The 18685-nt window shown below is 37.8% G+C and overlaps 1 protein-coding gene across 2 annotated transcripts in view; it reads left to right on the top strand.

Moving 5' to 3' along the window:
- Tmem71 (transmembrane protein 71) overlaps window positions 1-17348 on the top strand; it is a 36735-nt gene extending 19387 nt beyond the window's left edge. For both annotated transcript variants that reach the window (XM_034517024.2, XM_076911424.1), the window contains 5 exons: window positions 833-1021; window positions 5008-5083; window positions 11151-11212; window positions 11314-11374; window positions 14328-17348. In XM_034517024.2, the coding sequence (XP_034372915.1) occupies window positions 833-1021; window positions 5008-5083; window positions 11151-11212; window positions 11314-11374; window positions 14328-14343 (404 nt within the window). In that variant the 3' untranslated portion in view covers window positions 14344-17348. The remainder of the gene's footprint in view (window positions 1-832; window positions 1022-5007; window positions 5084-11150; window positions 11213-11313; window positions 11375-14327) is intronic.
- The last annotated feature ends 1337 nt before the right edge of the window (window positions 17349-18685 follow it).

Raw genomic sequence — 18685 nt, 5'->3', positions numbered from 1 at the left:
GCTTGTGTTCTGAAAGTATGTCATTTTTACCTTAAAGGATGGAGACAGATTAAAACAGCAACAGGCAGGTTCCTCTTACCCCCTTCCACTAGTGCAGTAGGCAATGTTGCTTTTGTTCTAATAATTGGGAACCATACACAGGGCAACTCTGCTGGTTAGTTTCTATTGTCAACTTGACACAACCTATAGTTACTCAGGAGAGTGGGTCTCAGTGAAGCATTGTCTAGATCAGGTGGGGCATGTCTACATGCAATTATCTTGCTTGTTATTTGATTCAGCCCACTATTCTATGCATCAGTGCTTTGGCTGGGGCCCCTGAACAGCATCAGAATGAAAGAAGCTGACTGAGCAGAAGCAAGGCATAATGACGGGTGTGCATGTTTCTCTCTAATCTTGACTGGGGGTGTACTGGTGTACTGTGACTAGATGCTTGAGTTATTAACTTGGCTTACCCAAAATGTTGGACTGTAACCTGGAATTTTAAGCCAATGAACACTTCTTTTCTTCTGCCAAATTGTTTTTGGTCAGGGTGTTTCATCATAGAAACAGAAATTAAAAGTATGACAGCATCATTGGATACATATACACACACATAGGTAAATAGAAAGATAGATTAGATAGATAGATAGATAGATAGATAGATAGATAGATAGATAGAGAACCACAGATCTCCACACACAGACCCCCTACACACAGAGAGAAAGAGAGAGAGAGAGAGAGAGAGAGAGAGAGAGAAAAGAGAGAGAGAAATAGAGAGAGAAATAGAGAGAGAGAGAGAGAGAGAGAGAGAGAGAGAGAGAGAGAGAGAAATTAAACTCTTTTGTTTTTCCAGGAAGTGATCTAGACTGTTCTTCTCTGAGTGATGGATGGGAGTCTCAGAAGCCAATCACAGACACATCAGAATCCTCCTCTTCTGGCTACATCCTTCCTCAGCCTCTCAGAGAAAGCTCCCAGGGTTCTTCTCTTCAGCTTCAGATGAAAGCATCAGGACACTTCAAAAAGAACAGTTTGGTGCATTCAAGTGAGTTTTTTTTAAATCTTTGCCACACCCAGACAATTCTTTCTTCTTGCCACCTCAGAATGAGTAATGTACACTTAGGAACTTGTATCAATCTGCTTGAGGAAAGGAGGGCCTGGGCTCCTGCTAGTGTCCAAACAATACAGAGGAGGCAACTGCCTTTGAGTATAGTGATGAAGTCCTCGGCAGTCCTGAGTTTACAGCGTTCTATTTTTCAAGAACCTTGATGCCTGATAAGCATTAGGTTTTGATAAAGCTGAGGGGAAGGATGGTAGGTCTCTATTATTTACTTCCTGATCATTAGCTGTGTGTTTGACATACTCTAAAAAAAATGAAGAAAAGAAAAGACAAAAAACAAAAATAACAAAACAAAACAACAACAACAAAAAAAAAAACCCCACATCTTTATGCTATGCCTCAGGAAGAAAACTACTATTCAGCTCTTAGCATTTCCTAGCATGAGTGATGAAAGAGGCTCACCAGTGTGCTGATGACTCTGATTTGTCAGCAGCAGATTAATGACATTTTCATGATGTTTCACGTCTAGGGGAGGAGAGCTGAGCTGGCTCTGCTAAGCTTGCAGAGATTTCACATTTCAGAGCCCCACCTGTAATCTACAGCGCTAGGAGCCACCACAGGGGGATAACATGTACTAGGCCAAACTCTAAAATTTAACCTTAATTTGTTCAGAAAGATGATTCTTTTTTTATTTTTTTATTTTTATTTTTTGCTTTGCAAGGAAAACAGCCTAGAAGATTGTATACCCTGTCCTGTCCTCACGAATACTCAATAGATTTGAAGTTATCACTGTAGGAGGCAGAGATTGAGTGAAATGAACTTTTCTTTACTTGCCTCTATAAACCATGAATGGATAGTGTCCCACTGATTATTCCTCCAAAGATGTACTCTTATGCCCCGCACAATATATTCTTACTGCACCTGTTCAGCAAGTGCTAAAGGGTATTGGTGTTCCCTGTATAGGTGTCTCAATAACAAAAAAGCTAGCTTTGGCTGAGTAGACAACCACCAGGCTATCAATAAATACCTACTGAGTCTCAGCAGCCACCTCTTCCAGGGAGCCTAGCCTTCTATGTTCTGGTTCCCAGAACTCTTCTCTCTTATGCCCATGAGCTACACCACTGTTGCATGATTGCCTTTGTTTCTCATTTTTCTCTGAACCTAAGGTCCTGGTCATCCTTGGATCCCAAATTAATCATAGAGTGACTGGGTAGAACAAATTCTCCCTGACTCTGGTGAATCAATTCATAAGTGTGTAAGTTTATTTTACATGTAAGAATACCAACGTTCTATAGATGAAGTAAAACTTGTACACTTATTGTAGAGACTATGACCATGACAAGTGTATGGTCTAGTTGCAACTGGGATGTCTGTCCTATCTGTGGTACCAGGATGCCTTCTACTTTTCTTCAAGGCCCACTTGAAATGAGATTATCTCTGATGGACCTTCTTTGTCCCCTTTTGCTTGGTGGCTGAAGTAAATTGTTCTCCCCTTGTTTCAGTGGACTCTGCATGTATAACTTCACTGAGAATTTTTATTTTCCTTGTTGCTGAGATCTGACATGCTTAGCCATCTCCATCATTTCATTTTCCCCATGTGTAGGACATGAGTGATCAATCTGTTCCTGATGATGCAGCAGATTTGAATAACATTGGCCTGCATGCCGTTATTTGTATCAATTAGGGCTTTTGAGTTCTAGGCCTGAGTTACAGTGATACTGACTTATGCAAATCATAATTCCAAACAGAGAGCTTAGAATTTTTCCAGTCTTTGACTCCTTACCATCTCTTCTCTGTTGGTGCTGTTGCTCAGATCCCATCTTCCCATGGTAGCTCCTGGAGACTCTTTCAGCAGACATCCTTCAGATCTCCAGTCCATCAGAAGATACTTTGTTCGTTTAGAATTATGATATGAAACGTAAAATCATTACATCCATTCTGGGAGGATCTTATTTTCATGGCAAAAACAATTACTTCATTGATTGGTATGTGAGTTTTCAAAAGGCTTTGAATAGGTTAAATGCTGGGATAAAAAGTAGAAGAAACCAGCTGTTTTACTCTCTAGCAGGAAAAGGGATTCCCATCAAGAACATAGCACTGCCTTCAAAACCAACAAATAGATGTCGACTGTGCTCAGCGACGTGTAGGCACAGATTTTTTTAGAGGTGGGCTGGATGGAGTGGGATGGGGAAGAGAGAAGGAAAAAGAAGATGTAAGTGTGAAAAATGTTAAAGAAAATAGAAGGTGCTAAAATGGGAGGAGAGAGAGAGAGAGCAAGATAAACAGAGAGAGAGCGAGAGACAGAGAGAGAGAGAGAGAGAGAGAGAGAGAGAGAGAGAGAGAGAGACGGAGAGAGCATGTAAAGGAAGGAAGAGTTGGAGGAATAAAAGCCTGATTGAAATTAAGTTCCTGATGAGCTAAGTCAAAATAAATGCCAAGTTAATAGTCACCGACAAAGCAATGTACAACAGGTTCATGGTCACAGAATTCATCTCTTTGTTGTATTCAAACGTACATACACTCACCATTCAGTGTGCGTAGCCAGTGATATTTGTTGTGTCTCAAGCTGGGTTTATTTTCCTTAATTGCACATGAAATCAGAAGAGTGGAGAATGTAAACACACTTTAGATGAATGGTTAACATTCTACTGAACCTGCAATAATTTATTTAATTCTCAGTATACATAAATCCTTCACACTCTGAGTGACATAATTTACTATTGCTCCAGTTTGACTTGTCAGGCTTCAGGATTCCACCCACACGAGGGGCTCAGTGAGATTTATAGCTAACTCTGTGTTCATTTTCAGCATAAATCACAAAAAAATAAAAACATACACAGTATAAAGTCTTTCTGAGTTTTAGACAACTGCTGCAAAATTAAGCTTCTGTAGCACTGGGGGAAATTAAGTTGAGATCTATTTATAAATATATTTTAAGTCCTCATGTGTTCATCTTTAAGTCAACTCCGATTTCTTAGGGGTGATTAGTTTGAGACTCAAGGTCATGATTCTCTTGATTCTCCTAATTATAACTGCTGGGAGCTTCGTACTTCTTTCTACCATGATTTGACACCATTGAAATAGTTCACTGATTACAGAATTTTGAAAGGATAAATACTTTATAATGCTTCATAATACTTTTTCTTCTTGGTCTTTAGAGACTTTCTATATGCACAGTTTCAATTGTCTTTCCATGCCCCATTTCAGACAAAACATTATGTCCTGTCTAGATGTGGTTTTAAAATCTTGGCTCTGGCACCTCATAGCTGTTTGAACTTGAACTATTGCGTCTTGTCTCTCAGCCTTGGTCTACTCATTTGCAAAACTGAGATTATGCTTTCTACCTTGCATGGTTTGGGGCTAATTAAATAAGCTAACGTATCAAAAGTATTTGTAATTTGTAAAACACTCCACAAAGGATGGGCATTCTTATTATTGTGGCTGACACAGTCATAGTCATCAACATATTTTTAGTGTTCTCATTTTAGCATAAATTCTACAAGGGCTTCTTCCAATATCAAAGCAAACAGCAAATATGAACGGTTTTGAGTTGCATAATCTCTTGTTTTGCTGTGAGAGAGGACATGTAACTCATTGACTGTAGAGTTTTCTAATCAATGGACCATATAATGTGTATGATTTTTAAAAATATATATATTCAAAATTTATGCATAGGTGTATATGTCTGTATGAGTTTATAGGTAGCGTGTGTGTGCAGGAACCCATGGAAGCCAGAAGAGGGCATCAAATTCCCTGAAACTAAAGTTGTGAGCTACCATGTAGGTACTGGGCATGCACTTAACTGTTGAGCCATTGTTCCAGCCACACTTGACATGATTTTTATCTTGTTATTGATGATTGAGTGTTTAAAATGACATGCATCTGAAAACTATGAAACAGGTTTAACAGAAATTTGTTTTCCAGGGTTATTTAATTAGCAATGATCTATGATTGATTTCTTCTTCCTTCAGGAGCTGGTTTGATGCTTAAGGTCTCCTTTCAGGCAATCCTTCTAGCGGTGTGTTTAATCATTTCTGCATGTGCAAGGTAATCATAGTTTTGCTCTCTCACAATAACATTTCATAATTAATGAGGAATTGTAATTGATGAATAATATTTTGCCTCCTTCCACAAAACATTTTAGGTAGCTCTATAGCTAAGATTTGTTCACTTATCTGGTACGATGTGGCCTTTTGTTCTTCATGTACCTTTTCTCTCCTCTCCAGTACATACAGAGCTAGCATACATTGCTTAGAGATTGATTTGACCATGTGCTCTATTCTGTTTAAGCAGTGATGGCAAGGAAGCTACAATCCAAGTTTTCATTTCAGTTCATTCCATAGCACAAGTCCAAACTGAGTCTACTTTTCCTATTGTAGCTTGTATCCTAAAACACAGAAGAATCAAAAAGGTAGTCTCTAGATTTTAGAGTCTAAAGGTTAGCAATATTTATCTGGAACTGACCAAGTGATGTATGGGAACTTATGAATTACTTATGCTATGAGTGGATTAACTGGTTGAGAGAAGGTAAGATTATAAAGGGAAAAATAGATTGTAGCAAATATTTTGAAACAACAATCTTGGGCCACAGTAAATGACACTAAGAATGATGTTATATTGAGGTTGAAAGGCAGTTGCTGGGCATATGTCCATGTAGAAGTACTTTGTGTACGAGCTTGTAGTGAGCTTGTGAAACTTTGTATTCCTGGGCCAAGTCTTTCTTAATAGTTATTATCAGGCAATCATATGTAAAGATCCTTTGTTCATACAATCCTGACTTTATTTATTGCCTTAAGCTATCAACTTTCCCATAATAGCTGTCAGTTTCAGAGGAGCCAGCTTGGCATGGATAGACAGCACTCAGTCCTGACTATATGTGTGTTAATGTCTATCTCCTATCCTAAATGTTCTTGGCATGTCTTCTCCATCCATCTTTTCTCAAAATTATAGAAAAATGTTCAAGTCCATCAGTACTAACCATGTTCATGTCTCAGAGTCTTCGTTATCTCTTCCTGGCATAAGAATATTTCCCTAAACTAATAACTCATGACCTTATTTCTTTCTGGAGTCTTTTCAAATTCTATGTTAGAGAAAACTTCGTTGGCAAGTATGTACAGACACTATAGCACTACTCATCACAGATCTGCCCTGCTGGTTTTTTTTTTTTTTTTTTTTTTTTACTTCAGAACACTTTCTACTACTGACGCTTCATAACTATATGTTCAGTTATCCAAATGTTACTCATCTAGCTCTCATTATAAGAATGTGAGCAATCTGCTAATGGCATGCCTTAGCAAGCAAAAGAGTTTTCAGTGCAAGCTTGTCTTGAGTTCAATACTTAAAACTAACATCGGAAAGAGAGAACTTACTCTTGAAAATTGTCCTGTCATTCATATGCACATACATACATCTGTAAATACACACACACACACACACACACACACACACACATATATATATATATATATATATATATATATATATATATATATATATATAGAGAGAGAGAGAGAGAGAGAGAGAGAGAGAGAGAGAGAGAGAGAGAGAGAAGAGAAAGAGGGGGAGAGAGAATTTAAAGTATTTCTTAAAGAACATGAGCAAACCAGAACCAACATCAATGTATTGCCCTCACTTCTGTTTCCTCAATGACAAGAGTTCATTGATATTTTTTGAGTGAACGGATGGAATGAATGTGAACAGTGAAGCCCTATAAGCTTCACACTCTTTGGACCCTGGTGGCAAAATGCTATTTACTCTCAATCCCTGCATCCTGGGAGTCAAACACCTCCACATTGCTTAGGAAGGTTGATTTTTCTAATTCCAACTTCTAGATTCTCTCACTTAAGTATGAATTTAGGCCTGGTGAGAGTTGGTACTTTAAAACAAGCCTCCCACTTGATTATGAGGTTTGAGGAATATTTTTAGATCACAATAGGACCAAACGAACAAAAGGAGGAGGCTCTGTGGCCAGAAATAGATTGTAACATTCTTTATTAATACACCAGATTGGAAACTGATAATGTGCATTAGTACAATAATGGCTGGAAGAAATTATGTAGAGCAATCATAGTCAGCACTCTTTTTACTTAGTGTGTTCCAAACTTCCAAGTTGGTCAGGAAAGCCTGTCTCATATGACAGGGATTTCAGTGAAACCTTCCTTGTGGGCTGATGTGTGCAGATGCATCCAGCCTTGAGAAGCAGAGCTAAAACTCCATATGACTTTTGGGTGAACAGTGTTTAATATCCAAAGAGCAGACTGAGGAAGTGGGTAGACACGATGTCTGTACAAAAGAATGGCAAGAGCTAGTTGGCGCCCCTCTGGTGAGCATGGTCACTGTCAAAGATATGAGAGTGATTACTGTCTATGCCCTTGACAAGATACAGCAAGAATGGCACTTTACCTGTATAGTCTTGCAAACCCTAATCTAGCCATGAGAAAAATAAAGAGAAAACCCAAATGAAGGGCATTCAGCACATTAGAATTCATCCACAAGGCCATCGAGGACCTTGTTGTCATATTCTAGAGGAGCCTCAGGGGACACAATGGATAACTAAGTAGAATGTGTTTTCTAGATGGGATCCTGAAACAGAAAGGGGCATTAGGGGAAAACTGAAAAATCCAAATTTAAACATTTACGCATATCCATATATGCTCAAGAATTTTAAAAATGGTCTTTAAAGTATTTGTTCCCTGACAGTTCCATACGTGCATATCACACATTCTGATCACATTCATTCCTTTACTCTCTCATTCTTTCCCTACCTCTCAGAAGTTTACTTTATACTCTGGGATTATAATTCAACACTATTGTTCACTTTTTAAAAAAAAAAATTATTTGCTCAATAATTCCCATGTCACTACCAGAAACTCTTGCAAGTTTAAAGATGGGTTACTATGGCCCTGGTATATATCTTTATACTTTTGATTTACTCTGCCGAGTAAGAATGTTTCCTATCACACAAGCTGCACTCTAATTCTCCATGTAGTTTAAGCTGAACATGTATTCTTTCCACTCTTAACCCTATCCCCCAAGTGCTAGAACTACAGACATTTACTACCACACCTGGCTTTGCCTTTTTTTTTTTTTTTTTTGAGAAAGTTACTCAACAATGGTTAAAGTCAAACAATATGCATAATGCCAAAAATATATATTCAGTTCACTTAAAATCCTGACAATATAGAAGCTAGGAATGAGCATATGAAGACATAGTCAAGTGAGAGCGACCACCTTGTAACTGACAGTGACAGTAGGTCACCATCGTTCATAAATTGTCTCCGGATTTGAAAGAACGTACATCTCCCATTAAATAGAAGAAGTAAGGTCTGTTTGGAGGGCTGACATTCTCTTGGCCAGCTCAACCAAAAACTTTCAGTTACTTTAGGCTTCTGTTCCTCTCATGCTGTTTTCCGGTTTCCCCGATCAGTAAATGTTATTTTGAAGACAAAATATATATCATTTCTTACTATTTCCATTGTCTTTTATAAAACAGTTAAAGAGCAAATAATTCAGACTCATTGTGTTTTTCCTGCCCTGGGCTTAGTTATTATTCTGAAGTTTCAAAAGTTCTTTTATTGTAGGACATTATGAGATCTAGGTGCCAAGTGTACTCATTCGTATTGGGATGTCATGCCTTCTAGTCTGTCTGTAGAGAGAAATGAGGAATGTTTGTGTATATGTAATAACATTGGCACAGCCATGTGGAAATTAGGTATCTATACTCACATAAAGTAACCCAACTGTGTTGGTATATCTAACTAATCCAGTGTCACATGACTCATTCCTGCTTTCCCTGTCACCTCCATTATTCACAGGCTTCCACTCTGGCAGCTATGAACCTGATTTTCACTAATTTTCACTGAATTAATTTTAGTCCCGACATATATGTGCAGAAGCGGTAGAATTCAATTCAATACTTTCTCCTGATTCTATTGTTAATAATTAGCATTAATCCATGATGATCAGTTAAATATTGGTGTTATTTCAATTTTTGAAATATCTTTTAAAGTTTTAAAAATATCATTTTAATTTTTTAAAAAATACCTTTTTAAAAGAAGGTCAATTTTTAAAAATAGCTTTTGTGACTTGCTTTGTGTGCTAATATGTGGTTGCTTTTGGAGAAAGTCCCATGAGCGGTTGAGAAGACATGTTCTTTAGGGTTTGGGTGAAATGTTCTGTAAATGTTAGTTCAGGAGCTCTGCCTTAGAAGGAAAATGCTAGAGAAGTTTCACCTGTGTCACCTCATGAATGAGAAGAGTCAGCGAAACTAGGGAAAGATTTATATGTCAGAGAGAGAGAGAGAGAGAGAGAGAGAGAGAGAGAGAGAGAGAGAGAGAGAGAGAATTGGGATTTATGAAAGAGGCAATAGGAGATCTGAGCAGCACTGAGTTGAATAACACCATAGGTCAAATGGACCTAACATCCACAGTATATTACATCCAAACCCTAAAGAACATATCATTCTTTCAGCAGTTCACTGGACTCCCTCTAAAACTGACAATATATTAGTACACAGTGCAAGTCTCAAATGATATTTTTAAAAATTGAAAGAACATCCCATATTCTATCTGACCAACACTGATTAAAGCTAGTTATCAACAACCACAGAATCTGAACAACTCACTACATTTGAGGTTTAGGATGAAAACTCTGTCAAGACTGACATCTAGAGTGAACTTATAAACCTTGCTGGTCAGAAAATACCTTGTTTGCTTAAATTTTTGACAATTTGTAATAAAATTTATACAAAGACAAAAGGCTTGTACTGAGTTGTCGATCTACCAATGAACGGATGTGGAGAATGCAAGAATAGGTCTGCCTTTAATTGGGAAGAATGTGCCAAACTGTGTTCCAAAAATATTTTCACCATTTTTCTTCCTGTTAGCAATGATGGCCCTGTATCTTCTCTGTTGTTTGTTATGAAAATTTATGGGCTCAACATTTCTGATAAATATACAGTTATTGCCAGTAGACAAGCTGGAGCCATTCTGATATATGGATAGCCATTGCTCAGCATATTAGCTTGCATTGTCTAATGACAAATGATGTTCTACATTACTTTAAATACTTATCTTCACATGATCTCTTATTGGCTGAGATGTGGCATGTGTTCACATTTTTCACCCATTTAGAAGGTTGTTTTATGGTTGTTGGGTTTCCTTTTTAAATTATTATACGAAGTAACAGATTTCATTGTGGTATTCGCATACCAATATGCCATTATACTTTGTTATTTTTCAGCCCCCTTATTACTGAGGTTTGGTTGTTCATAATCTAGACAGGATTCCTTTAGTAGATTTGTGATTTGCAGATATTTTCTTTTGCCTTTGCATTGTCTTTCATCCTAACACTATCCTCCCCAGAGAAATTTTTGATTTAATCTTTAGTTCAATTATTAATGTTTTTCTCTTAAAGACTCTACACTTCATACTGTACTTAGGAATTCATGGCCAAACACAAGGTCATACCGTTTTCATCTATGATGTCTTCTGGAAGTTTTATACTTTATGGTTTATAATGTAGCCACTGACTCATTCTAACTTCAATGTTGTGTAAGATAAAATGTATGTGAGAATTTATTCTTCTGTTTTCAAATAGTCAATCATTTCTTGACTGTTTGCTGAAAGGACTATCTTTCCATTGAGTTGTTTTTTCATTCCTGTTAGCAATCAGTTTACAGGATTGGAAAGAAGGCTCAGCGGTTAAGATTGAATGCTTTTACAGAGATCCCAAGTTCAAATCCCAGAACCCACGTCAGGTGGCTCATAACCACCTTTAAGTTCAGCTACAGAGTGGTCTAATACCTCTGGTCTCCACCCTCATGAGTTCTTCACTCACATGCATATGCTGTCTTTCCTACACAACAGACATATACGTAATTTAAAGTAAAAATAAATAATTTAAAAACATATCTTTTTAGCATTTACATGTGTTTCTGGTTCAAGGTTCTCTAGTCTCTTGTTGCCCTATCTGCCTAGCCTTTTGCTGACACAAATTATTTTTATTTTGGAGCTGTATAGTAAATCTTGACATTCAGTGTCTATTCTTAGTCTAAAAGAGCCCTGTATGTGATGCAGGGCTAATATGCTCAAATGACATGATCCTGTTGTTTCAGATGGCTCGTGGGAGGAGGATTAGCCAGCATCTTTACATGTGCATTGCTGATCACAATAGCTTGTGAGTAACTTTTCCCAGATTGCTGCTCTAATTCTTGGAATTTACTCAAATTATGGTACTTAAAATAAAATATGTGTATATATTTCTCTTTTCTACTCAAGATGTTGTGAAATCACTGTTTCTCAACCTTGCCAGCTATTTCAAAACCACCACCTGTGCTAGGTAAGTGCTACCTCTGGTGTTATCACTGTCTGATCCAAGATGACAGAATCTAGTATTTTGTAGGTTTCTGCTAAGTAAAAGATGGTACTTCTGCTAAGTCAAAGCTACGTGGAAGAACAGTTCCCATCAACATTTAAGAATATTTTCCTTTACTGCTAAAACCTAGTAGCAGTAATTAGGCTTTATTCTCAAAAAAATATAGAATTATAGTATTGCACTTTCAAAATACATTATGATGTCTTTGTAGTACAGTTTCCTAAATACCTGGCAAATAATCTGTTGCAAACCATACAATTTTTCTCCCCTCTTAACTCCCCTAGTAAGGATTCCAGAGGGCTCTCAGGGTCTTTGAGCTGCTCACAAAATTTAAAGCAGGCTTTTCAATGCCATCTCATTGCAAGACAGTCTGTATTGATGACCTTAACTTCACTGTGGTGAAGCTCTAGTGGGCTTGGAGATAAAACATGATTTGCAAGTCAAATCAGTTTGTTGGCCTTTGCACTTGACTTTCTGCATCCTTCTTTTATGATATTTTGGACCTGATTCTAAAATCACAGTGGTCAGTGAAGGTTTGTTTTGTTTACAACTCTAAGAAATATGAATTTAGTACAATAATCTTGAAAAGATAATTCCTGTAACCTTTACCTCTCATTTTGTAGCATCAGTTAACCTACCAAAACTTGACTGCTAACTATGCTCTGTACCATGTACAGTTTATCTGAACAGTCGTTAAAATTAGTTTATTCCCTGAGTCGCAAGGACCAAGACATGTGGCCAGTCTTAATATTTCAGAGTGTAATAATAGTCACATGCATGTAAAAGGCAGGTTAAAATTTTTTTCTATATGGTACATACAAGTATGGATCTAGTAATTAGGCCAAGTGAACATCAGAAAGGAAGTTTACCCAGACTGGAAGAGGTATGGGGTATAGTCAGGCAGGTCTTCTTGGAAGAGGCACTATGTGATTTTATCTGTCATGGTTACTTTTCCAAGTTAGTTCTCAGGCACCTCCCCACTGATCTGTGTTCTTCCCTTGTTCTTTCATAAAAGCAAATATATCAAGATTGTATGTACATCCTCCACTGACATTCTCATTTATGGAAAAGAGCTCTCTTCTTTGATGATGTATGTATGTACATTAATCTCCCCCTCTCCTTCCCCTCTTCTCGCATTGTCTCGCATTTTCTGTTTTCTTCTTACCAATTTTCATGTATACACTCTCTTACATGAAGATCTGTGAAAACAAGAACTGTATCCACCCCAATGCCTTCAAAATAGCAGATGCTGTATATGTATTCATCAGCCCAAGGATGTTTTCTTTATCATTGCTTGAAGAACTTTTTACAGCAAAGAATTCTGTCCCTATGTACCTGTTTTAGAGACATTGCAACTCTCTTCTCATTACACAAATGTATCTAAAAGATAATAAGATATATATGTGGTTATTAAGATCAAGAGTCAAGAATCACTCTTGTTCATTCACTTTCTGTTGACACACTATCTTTGTGAACTTCAAAAATAGCAATAGTAAATTGTATTATTTTATTTGGCATAAAAGAATGACTTACTAGTCTCTTCTCACAATTAGTGATGAAGGTCTAAGGAACTGGGGGGGGGGATCACTGAGTTCAGTTCAACAGACACCCACACTGAGCCTGCCCACACACATCTTGTACTATGTAAAGATAGATTTGATTAGGTGGCCCCTTCCTTGGCATATTTCAGTCTCTTTAAGTTTTACCACTTTTTACATCATACTTTCACCTGCTCCTCCTTGAATTTAAAGCGTACAGTTGTGGGGGTTGTTCATCTACTAAACATTGCTGGAGCACCCCGGTTCATGAAGATCATCACAGGTATGCAGTGTGAATGTTCTGCATACCTATGACAGACATCCTAGTACCACAGCAGGTAGCAGGTTGTTCTAGTTTGATTTATGTTGCTATAGTAAAATCTACCATGAAAACCAGAACTGAAAGCAATATATGAGAGAAAAAAAGCTTATTTAGCCTAAAGTTCTAGGATACAATCTATCACTGAGAGGAAATCAAGACAGGAAGTCAAGCAACTAGTCACACTGTATCCACAGTGTAGTGCAAAAAGCACAAATGCATGTTTTCTCCTTTTAGCTAGCTTTCCCCAGTCTTTATATAGCCAGGGATCCCCAGCATAGGGAATGTTGATGTCCACAGTGGACATCACAGTGGTGTGAGTCTTCTCACCTCAATTAACAGTTATGACAATTTTCTATTGTCATACTCAGTTCCTCAACTGAGGCTCTTTTCTCAAGTCAGTAGGTTGTGTTAATAGTTAGAAGTAACCAGAGTACATTTGTTCTTTTTACTGCTAGATGGAAACTTTTACTTCATGCTAATGATACATGAGTTAATTAACTTTAGAGAGTTAAGACATGGAAACTACAACCATGTTTCCCTCTAGGCCAGCAGTTTTCAGCCTTTGGGTTCTGACATTTTTAGGGGGCCAAAGGACCATTTCACAAGGGTTGCATATCAGAAATCCTCCATATCAGAAATGTATATTACCATTCAGAACAGTAGCAAAATTACAGTTATGAAGTAGCAATGGAAATTATTTTATGGCTAGCGGTACCACAAAATAAGGAGCTGAATTAAAAGGTTGCAGTATTGGGAAGGTTGAGAACCACTACTCCAGGCTGTACTCCTGGAATGATGCTAATTAACAAAAAAAGTTATAAAATGGTAATTTGCCAGTTTCCATGGTGAGCTTTAAAGGTTAAAACCTGCCTGGCTTCAGAGAAAGGGGCACTGCAAACTGCCAGGGGGTGGGGGGATATTGCTGTAAAGTAGACCTAACTCAAGGCTCCACTCTTCCTAGCTGAAAGTGTTCAGGCTAGTTTGTGTATGATTAGATAACACAATTTGTGTGTGTATGTGTGAATTATTCATTTATTTTCTCCTTTCTCTAATCTAGATTTGACAGTACTTGAAAAATACATGTGATGAATGTCTTCAATCTGGGAAGAATATCTGGGAACAGTAATTTGGAGTCTTCTTGGAATCAACCATTTTATTGGAAGGGAATGAGCAAATGGATAACAGAAAATTAATTTGACAATGTTATTTTTTATAAAAATCTTAATTTCCATATGTAATTGGTTTATGATAATAATATTAATTTTCCTTTCTTTCAAAAATATTGTCAGTTGTAAGAGAAGAGACAGGAAGAAGTAAGAGAAGACAGACCATCTGGAGTAATGTTCCTTTGTTGTCCCTAATACAGTGGATCTCAAATATTTATTTTGATTAGAGAATTCTGTGAAAGGCTTGGACCATGAATATCTTATGTCTGCCATCATGCAGCTATGCCTTGATAACCTACTTTAACTAAATGGTGCAAACAAGCTTATATTATTCATAAAAGCCACATAGGAAATAGACACAGTTTGTACATACAATACAAAAAATGTATGCTTTTGAAGATATACATTAATTTTAGACGGTAGAATTTGGTGTTATGGTTTGTTTCCAGATGTCCATGTGTTGAAACTTTGATTGTCAGTGTGACAATGTAAAGAGGTGGTAGGACTTTTAAGAAACAGAGCCAGTGGTGTGGGATATCATGTATCTGAGGGAACTTCACTCAGGATGCATACATGGTCAGTCCCTCAGTCTGTCTCTGGCTTTCTGTCCACCTTTATGATCACTTCCTCCCATGTCCATCATGCAATGTGGTGCTATCCACCTTGAAACTATCACTAAAATGAAGCGTATGTTGGCACTATGCATCTGAACCTGCAGAACTGTGAGCCAAGGGAATCCCTTTTCATCACTCAGTATTCTGCCTTGAGTATTTTATTATAGTATTGGGAAATAGACTAAGAGAGAGAGCGATCATTGAGAGCTATTCCTTAGATTACACATTCTTCTCTTGAATGATTTTTCACTCTACGTCCCCCGCCCCCCGGGGGAATAATGATCATCTTTCATTCATATTTTGATGAAAATATGATATATAAAAATTATTTAAGTGTAAAATAAAGGAAAATAGTGTTTTACAGCACACAAAAATGGTAAAGCTGTACAATGGACTGAAAAGATGTAGAAGACATTCAGTGTTCCTACCTCTCACCAGGAACTCTCAGATATAGGCTGCTGAGGATGCTCCATGGTGAGAAATGCCTGTGTATAGCAAATACACACTTCTTAGTTGATACCAAATTAATCCCTTTTATATCTATGATGGTTAATATTCACTGTCATCTTGACTATATTTAGCATCAGCCATGAGACTCAACTTCAGGTATGTTTACATAGTTGTTTCTACAGAAGTTGAAGAGAGGTCAGGAGATGGCCATATTAATGAGGTTTTAAGATAATGTAATCATTGCTGCTTTGGGCAATTATGTTTCCATGGTTTCCTTTCTTCCAGTATTATCAAGGTCCTAGAAACTCTATGCACATGTTCTCCAGAGAACAGGCACTGAACTTTGGGGTAACGTCTCACATCACTTACCAATGACTTCTGCTTCACAATCTAACTCTTTTGCCTCCTTGAAGGTGTTGGAGTGTGATCCTGTGTTGATTTTTTTCCAACATTCTCAATGAAATCATTGTCTCAAATTTGACTGGAGAAGAGCCACAAGATAACTTATGCTTTGGAGTTGTCACAAGATATTCATAATTGCTAAATAAACTAAGAAAATATCTGTTGCTTATAAAGATTTTCTGGGCTTCTGAAAATTGATATATTTGTTCCCAAAGCAACAATTAAACTTTATCAGGGAAAAACGTGGGTACATGCAACCTGGGAAGCTGCCCTGAAGCAAGATTGAGACATGCCTAAACCCCTAAAAGATCTCATCCTGAGATCACCAGTGTTAGGAAGCTGTCTACCCATTCTTAGCCTACATGCTCCAATTCATGACCTCTATTCCCCCCCACACACACACACACATACCTCATGTAGTCTTTGGCCAAGTTACAAGTTCAACCTCACCCGTAAGAACCTGCCCAGCATGTCCTTGGAATTCCTCTTCATGGAAATGAATCATCCCTGACACATCAGCCACAGCCAATAATGCACGCCAACCCTGAAAACCTCCACTCACTTCCCAAGGTCTGTATAGCCCTTGTTCACCCAAATAAAGTTCAGCTGTTTTATTGGAGCTGTACCTGGAAGTCATTCTGTCATACTCATGGTCCTCTGAATCCTTCTCCTTCTGCCCTCTGCTTCCCTACCCTTCATGTGTTGTGACCAACCACTTCCCAGGAAGGGGAGACTTACATAAAAATATGGCACCCCTCAGACCCAGAGCAAGATAGGGGCATATGTTGTGGTTTGCAACCAGCTTGGTATTGACTCATAACCTCCAACCCCAGCATCACTGATGTGCTGTACAAAGTATGGGTTGATGAGAAAGATAAACTGATCAACCAACCATTTTCAACCCTGCTATTTAAAGTTTTTATAAAATTTGAAAGTGTAACAAAACATTTATAATTTTGTAACAGAATAGGAAATATGTGCCCAGTCCCTAGTCCTGCCCCTTAACACAGAGTCACTAAGACCCTTGTAACATCCTGGGTAATAGTGATGATGGGAGAATCTTGCCCAGAACTGCTGAGCCCATTGGGATTTTTCTGGAAGGCAAGTATATCTTCTAGTCTACTGAAGCCACTCTTGAATTCCTGGACAGCTGCAGAAAGGGAATCGGGCACTAGAAAGCACAGAAGACGATCAGAAGCCTGGAATTCTATGTCCCTTCATGTACCAGGGAAGAAAATAGAGACAGAAACTGAGGTAATTGCTGACCACAACCATGTGATGGAGCATTTACAAAATCTGTCCGATGTGGCGTTTGGAGACCTTCTTGGTTATTATCTGTATGCGAGGAGTATAGAAGATGCACCCAAACTCCACAGCAAGGGTCCATCCAGCTCGTCATTTGGCTCTGTGTACTGATTCATCTGTCCATGCATTATATTCTTATGATATGTTTTATTGTAAACTGCTAAGTGCAAGTAAAGTGATTCTCTGAGTTCTGCCTTCAGTTACTAAAATTTTTAACATGAGCAGGTAGCAATGGTGAATGTATAAGCAAGTCATATAGAGACATGGAAATCTACAAAAGAACTCACTTCCTGTGATTGACGTCTTAAGTGGAGGAGTAGAAAAAAAAAAGATTTCTCTTTAATAGTTGTTTCACCTATAACTCCTGATAAACAGGAATAATCTTAAAGCAAATATGATACAGGTTTTGGAGTGACTTGGAACTAGCATTGAGCCATCGTCCCCTTCTGTTCATTTGGTAACATTAATCTTAGTAGCACCAATGTGATGCTGATGTCCTGGGGGATTCCTAGTAATCTACTGGATGTTAGCCCATGCAGGAATCGGAACATGCTAGAGTCTGGTTGCAGCAACCATTTTATTATTATTTGAATGAATTATTGAATAATCTTTCATTATTATATCAATGGTAGCAACTGGCACAACAATAGACACAATAACTAAGCAGAAATAAAAACTGGCAGGTAAGTATCATCGCTTTTTCCTCCAATCTGACCTCTATATCTGGGCTACTGAGATGCTATCTGAAGGAGGTCTTATGCTCTCAGTTAATTCTCCCTGGAATTGCTTTCAGAGATCTTCCCAGAGGCAAGTCTATTAGCTGATTGTCAATCAGAACAATTTGACAATCAAGATTATCCACTAAATGTAGCAGATGCCCAACGACATGGAGTATTTACAACTTTTAATGAATACTTACATGTTTGCATCAAAAGATGACCTTTGTGTGTATTGATTCTATAAACTCATTTACTGAGTATCTGCATAACCCACCCATAGGTCAAGAGACAAGCTCCCAGCAATGTACACCAAAGCAGTTTCATCTCAATAACTGAAATAATAGTCAGAAAGCCGTTATTTTAAAATATTTTGTTTTTTAAAATACTAGAAATATGGAAAATGAGCTACAATACACAGATTGGTACATTTTCATTATTATAACTAGATCACATGCTTTATTGATAAAAATTACTTTTTGTAAGCAAGTTGGTATAGCCTTCTGCTGGGGCACATGTGAAATCCAGGGTCCTATGGGTCAGAACTGTTATCATGAGGCAGGACAGAACAGCATAGGGAAAGGGGCAAATATGGTAATCATTTAGTGAAGCAGAGAGGAGGGAGGACAACCAAGGAAATCAAGGGTCTTGATCACAGGGTCTTTCTACACATCTATACATTGTCAGACTTTATCCTGGGACAGCAGGGAGGCACTAAGAATTATTAAGAAATCAAAGGTCATGTCACTTTAGTGACTAGTG

The sequence above is a fragment of the Arvicanthis niloticus genome, chromosome 13 (genome assembly GCF_011762505.2).
Source record: "Arvicanthis niloticus isolate mArvNil1 chromosome 13, mArvNil1.pat.X, whole genome shotgun sequence".
Taxonomy (NCBI): Eukaryota; Metazoa; Chordata; class Mammalia; order Rodentia; family Muridae; genus Arvicanthis; species Arvicanthis niloticus.
Note: the sequence above shows the minus strand (reverse complement) of the source record. Positions and strands in the feature narration are given on the sequence as shown.